The 6,000-nt window shown below is 40.9% G+C and overlaps 1 protein-coding gene across 3 annotated transcripts in view; it reads right to left on the bottom strand.

Moving 5' to 3' along the window:
• Window positions 1-2,536: 2,536 nt before the first annotated feature.
• LOC131426456 (putative lysozyme-like protein) overlaps window positions 2,537-6,000 on the bottom strand; it is a 182,552-nt gene continuing 179,088 nt past the window's right edge. For all 3 annotated transcript variants that reach the window (XM_058589197.1, XM_058589199.1, XM_058589198.1), the window contains 2 exons: window positions 5,333-5,460; window positions 2,537-5,267 (listed from right to left, as the gene is read on the bottom strand). In XM_058589197.1, coding sequence (XP_058445180.1) covers window positions 5,028-5,267; window positions 5,333-5,460 — 368 coding nt within the window. In that variant the 3' untranslated portion in view covers window positions 2,537-5,027. The remainder of the gene's footprint in view (window positions 5,268-5,332; window positions 5,461-6,000) is intronic.

Genomic DNA, 6,000 nt, shown 5'->3' with positions numbered 1-6,000 from the left:
GACAGTAAACACCCGCATCAGCTATGCCCTCCATCAGTGGAACAGACTACGTGCTCTTGCTGTAGTGTTTCCATAAATCCAGACAGCCACTCCTGTCTAGATGGAATTTTTATTTGAATTTTGAGTGTTAAATCGCTAGGGGCAAGAAAAACATCATCCCATGCAACCAATTGGGACCACAGACGTGTATGACCTATTTCTGGATTTATTGATTTATCCTTCCATAGACCGGTAGCTTGAAGTCTATATGCACAAGCGAGTGCTTCTTGCTTTAGATGCACATGAAGTGGTCTTATGTTGAGAAGAGCTTCCAGAGCAGCGGTCGGAGTCGTTGTAAAAGCTGCAGACGGGCCCCGGTTGTTGTTCGCTTCTTTGTGAAAAGAAACATTGAGGTTTTGTTTGGATTCACCGACAATCCAACCTGTTGACACCATTGTTCGACAACCCTTAAAACCTGTTGCATCAGATCAAATAGCGTTGCAATGCATAGTCCAGTGATTTGTATTAGATAATCATCTGCGAATCCGTACGTCGTAAACCCAAGTTCATTGAGTTTTTGCAGCAGACCATCAGCAACAAGGTTCCAGAGTAATGGTGACAAGACACCTCCTTGTGGACAGCCTCGAACACTCAACTTCCTCATCTCTGCCTGTCTTAATGATGAGCAGAGGATGCGATTGCTAAGCGCTGCGCTTATCCAGCCTGAGATGCTTGATGATACTCCATGTCTGCTCATCGCTTGCACAATCGATTGGAAAGATACATTGTCAAAAGCACCTTCTATATCTAGAAAAGTTCCCAAGCTAGATTGTTTGAGCGAAAAGGCTTTTTCGATATTATATACAACATCGTGAAGTAGTTTGATCGTGGATTTTGCATGTTGTTTAGTATGAAGCGGTCGTTCAATTAGGCACTTATCTCTGATGTGATGGTCGACAATTCGTTCCAAGGATTTTAAGCAAAAAGAGCTTAAGCTAATGGGTCTAAAGCTCTTGGCTTCCTCGTAACTCTGACGTCCGCCTTTTGGAATAAATTTGATGATTATTTCTCGCCATGCTTTCGGGATGTACCCAAGAGCAAGGCTGTAAAGTAGAATCTTTCTCAGGACATGTTTCGTAATATCAAAACCTTTCTGAAATAGAATAGGATAGATGCCATCTTTTCCAGGTGATTTGTATGGTGCCAAACTGTCAATTGCCCACTTTATCGATTCAAAAGTGATCAGCGATCTTGCTATTGCCCACGAATCAAGATTGTCTGTGAACGGTTCGTGAGCATTTAGAAAATCAGGATCAACAACCTTGCTACCTGAAAGTGTGTCTCGAAGAGACAGTTAAGAACGTCCTCTTCGTTTGAAACCTGTTGACCATCCATGTTTTTTAGACAGTTAGTCTGGAAAACTTTTGATTTTTATTGGCGACGCCATTACTATTTTTTTACAGTTTTGCCTAGATCTTATCTTAAATGCGACCGGCATTTGTGTGTCTTGTAATTTGGGAGGATCGTGGAGTACACAGCGTGCTAGTGGCTGACTCCATAACTGCTTTGGTTTGGGAGTTGAGCAGTTGGTTCAAGTACTGTTGCCTTCCATCCAACATAGCTAGCTTCCCTATCAAGGTATGGTGAAAATGGTCCTTCGCTTTAGGGTCAGTAATCAGCAACGACACGCTAGGCTGAGACCGTTTCTGTAGCTATTCGTCTGCTTTTTTTCACAGTCATACTATGTCTGTTCATGAGGGGGTTTGTGTTCACTTCTTGATTTCCGGACCCCGTACGCTTTACCGTTAGCATTAGGATACGGTGGTCCGAAAGTGCTGATTCCTCACATCGTCTTTTAGGACGGTGAAATCGCCTTATTATCGGCATGATGATGTTGTCGATCTGAGACTGCTTATTTCCTCTTCTCCATATGTACATGACGCTTGGGTCAGGACCAAACGAACTACACAGCCGAACGCCATAGCACTGCAAGATGTCTTTGGGAAGCTTCTCCATCTCTTTGATCTAAGCTATGGAACCTGATTTCCATACTGTTGTAACTGCGTCTGCAAGAGAGACTATATTTAAGATGACAGCAATGTTTTCTTCTGTACGAACACGATGCTTTGTATGGAAATTGCCGATGGAACTGCAGGGAATAACTGATTGAAAGAAGTCGATGTCAGTCGCTGCTTCGCTGTTCTCTTTCGTAGTCATGGATTGCTACGACGAATGTTGGTGGATGTTCGTAATGACACTGACTTAGCTGTCAACTATGAAACTCTTCAGACTTGAAGGAAACGCATTGATGATCCGTATCCCACACAATGCAAACTGAACTGAAAATCCAAACAGCACAAAAATCACCCTTTAGTGTTAAAACAGGTAATCGATTAATAACCCAGATAATCGACTGAAGTTTGATCGATTAGTTTAAAATTGCTGTTCGATTATTAATCTAATCGAATAACTTGAAACGAACCAGTATCAATAATTGAATAATTAATAATGCTTTCACAATTACAACAGCAGCTTCCGTTTTCGCTAAACATCAGACTGATATTTTTATTTGATTTATTTCCTTCAGATTTCTTTATATCGATTTTTTTTTTAGATTACCTTTTGTATTTGTTTTTAAATTTCGATCTTCCTGAACTGCTCATCTCTCTTCCTCTCAGTGGCTTCTGCAGCGCGTATGCGCAAGCAGATTACTCAAGAAACATCATTTCGTTCGGGTTTTCGACTCGATCGAAACTGTTCTGGCCCGAAGAAAACCCAATGGAATCTTGCCTGGGTCGTTTTTTTTTTTGTTTGTATCGTCGCTTGGCGTTTCAATTCTTCAAATTATTCTGTACATATCCGGTAAGGAAGCAGGATACCATTCGAATCGGGCTTCAAGAACCCTCCCGGTCAGGGTCAGGTCAGACCTGACCTGACCCTGACCGAAGCTTTCTACCGCAACTCACCGCAACCCCCCCGACGCTCGCAGAGTCTCGTCTTTAGTTTGATTTGTTTTGTGTTTAGTACGAAAATATATACGATTATTTTTTTCTTTTTTTTTTGTTTTGTTTTGTTTGTTATTTTCTGGTTGTTTTCAATAAATATGATCTTATAGTTGCTCTTAAATAGGGTTTGTATTCTCGGTTCTTATTCGTCATCCGCCATGATTCACTAGATATTCGTCAAATTGAATTAGTCGCTGATGGTTTTCTGTTTTTTTTTCTTGTGTGTGATTCTAATGCTTTTGTGTATATTTATGCTTAAATAGTACAGTTCATAATGCTAGAAGAGAGTTTCCGGCTTGCTAAAACTGCGCGGTAGTTGTAGTTGGTAGTTCGGTTCTTCTTCTTCTTCTGCGCAAACTGTTCTGCTATTTTGTTATTTGAGAAAATCCTACCGAATCTATTTCTTTATCATTATTATTTCTGTTTTTGTTGTATTTGTAATTTGCAGTACCGATTGCAATGTGTTTGTATCGAAAAAAAAAACGGAGAGCAAAGTGGCCTGCAGCGTGCGGAGCGGCAAGCGGCGCATGGAACTGTTTTGCCAGCAGGTCCGGTTGTTTGTGGTTTCTCCTCTTCCTGGATAGCACATGAAGCCTGTCTGGTTTGTTTGTTTAAACTATTTCGACAAATTTTAAACATTATTCTCTTATTTTGATTCAACTAACAATAATCACGTGGTTCTGTTTATGTACGATTTTTTTTTCTTCAACTCTTTTTCTAAATAGATTTTGTTTGCTTTGTCAGCATAGCCTACTAAGTTTGTTTTTTCTTTTTGTTACACCGAACCGAGACGATTGAGAATGGGATGCCAGCTAGAAGAAGTTCATGCTTGTGTCCAGGTGGTAAAAATAAAATGCCAAGCCTACTACTACTGAGTAATAGTTTTTCAGAAACAAAAAAAAAACGGAATCGATTTTCCCCGTTCCTGTCGCGTTCTAAAACCATTGACCAAACCAATATTCTCTGTGCCTCAAATCAACCTCAACTAGAGCGTGGTTATACTTCGCTTTGTCCGGGTCATTGACGCTTTGTCTGCGGGGTCTACTTTTCTACTCAAGAATTGTTTGCTGCAAGAAATGTACAGACCCGACCAGTAGTTTTCTGTGTTTGTTTTTGATGGCAAATGCGTTTCTTTTTAACTAAATAGAATCCACGCTGCTGCAAGGTGGATCCATCACCGATACGAAAGATGAGTCGAAATGTCGAAAATCCGGCCTTCAAAAAGTCAAAGTTGTGCCTTCCTTCGCCTGTCAGGCTGGCCAAAAATAGCCAATATCATTGATTATTCCAACTGTTCCGTGGGTCGCCGGTTCGAACGAAAGTCTAATATAAAAACAATTTCATGATTATAGCTTGCTGATTTTACTTTACCAGTGAATAATATGGTTTATAGGCGTATAAATAATAGTAAAGAAACGTGAGTTCTTTGATTTAAAATCCTACGTATAAAACAAAGTTTTCGAAACCTCCGTTCCGAGTTTCGTCTGTTCGCGTCCCTTGGATCCCAGAATCTAATATTTCTCCATCGGAGGTTCCCGAAGAAGCACTAGTATTTGTCCTATTTTACAATTAACTGTTACATGCGTTTTACAGATACACAGAGATGCCTACTCTAGACTGTTTGTTTTTTTTTTAGTTTACTCACATGCGGACACTTTCGCACTTACTTTCGTTCGCTCTATCTTTCCAATCCCGGACTCCAATCATTTGTGATATCCCTAACAATATACAATATAATTCTTTGCGAACGGTTTGACTCTTGCCCTAGGTAAAATAATTTAGTTACACTCACAGAAGTATAAAAAACAATGATATACTTTTCTTAGCTTGCTTCCTTCGCGGCTGCCTCGAAGAACCACTTTCCACTTGTCAGTTACTAATGAGAATGTGTGTAAAATCTAGTCACTTTAGCGTTAAATAAACAGAAAAAAAGTACTCTCTAAAGACATAAAAACAATAGTCGTAAAATTATTAAAAAAAAAACACCTGGGTCCAGACGTTTTTTTTTTTCTCCCCCAACCGACTACTGTCCGGCCGGCCGGATTACTGAATGACACAGCAGGCGCACTTTTTCTTCTTCTTCTCGTCGATAACGACGTGCGACGCCGACTGGGGTCCCGGTATCACCTGATTGCTGACTTGGGTCTGCTGGCTGGACGCCGTTTGCGGCTGTGCCGCCGCCGCAGAACCGTTCTTCTGCGGTGAAACTCCACCGGCACCGCCGGTTGGTCCATCCTTCTGGGGAGATTTCGTACCGTTGGGTTGACTCTGGAGTTGCGTCGACTGGAAAAGAACAAGGGGTATCAATACTAAAGCATACCCTGTGTACTGTGATGCATTTTACTTACATCGATCTTTGTCGCAACGCCATCTACGACCGTGCTGCCACCGTTTTCCACCGACTGGTGGCTACTGTCCTTTGGTGCACTTCCATTCAGCAGGCTCTGATCGCCGGTCGGTGTGATTGGTTTGCCACCTGCGAGGAACAAAAAGAACAAAAAAAAAACAGTTATTAGAATCATAGATCAAAGGAAGTAAAGAACGGCACCTGAATGGAGATCGCACTATTCGTTTTATTCAGTTGAAGCAAATGCACTTTCTTTAGACCGAGCTGCATTTACTTACTGAGCAAAGTTTCGGCCGTATTTTTTCGATTTTTTGTGGGCCGAGGTATGAAAGCAAACTGAAGAATTGAAGTTCTGTGTACGAACAGTTCAGAAACCTGGCTTGCAACTAATAAAAAACGTCAAATTGAGTGCACATGGATTATTTAAAATTGAGAATTTTAAATGATCCAGGGAAAATTGAAAAACTTCATGGGTCAGATTCAAAACTTTTGGCCACTGGCCAATTGTAAATCAATCGGCACTTTGAGCAGCGGGACGTTCGCAATGTCAGTTTCGCATCATCCTTACTGCTGGTCGTTTGCATTGGAGCAAAATACATTGTATCAACCTTACAAATAAATGTATAATCGTTGAAATCTATCAAACCGTTCGTTTATTATTGCAGTTTT

Source organism: Malaya genurostris, chromosome 1, assembly GCF_030247185.1.
Source record: "Malaya genurostris strain Urasoe2022 chromosome 1, Malgen_1.1, whole genome shotgun sequence".
Lineage (NCBI taxonomy): Eukaryota > Metazoa > Arthropoda > Insecta > Diptera > Culicidae > Malaya > Malaya genurostris.
The sequence above is the reverse complement of the archived record's forward strand: the minus strand, read 5'-3'. Positions and strand labels throughout refer to the sequence as shown.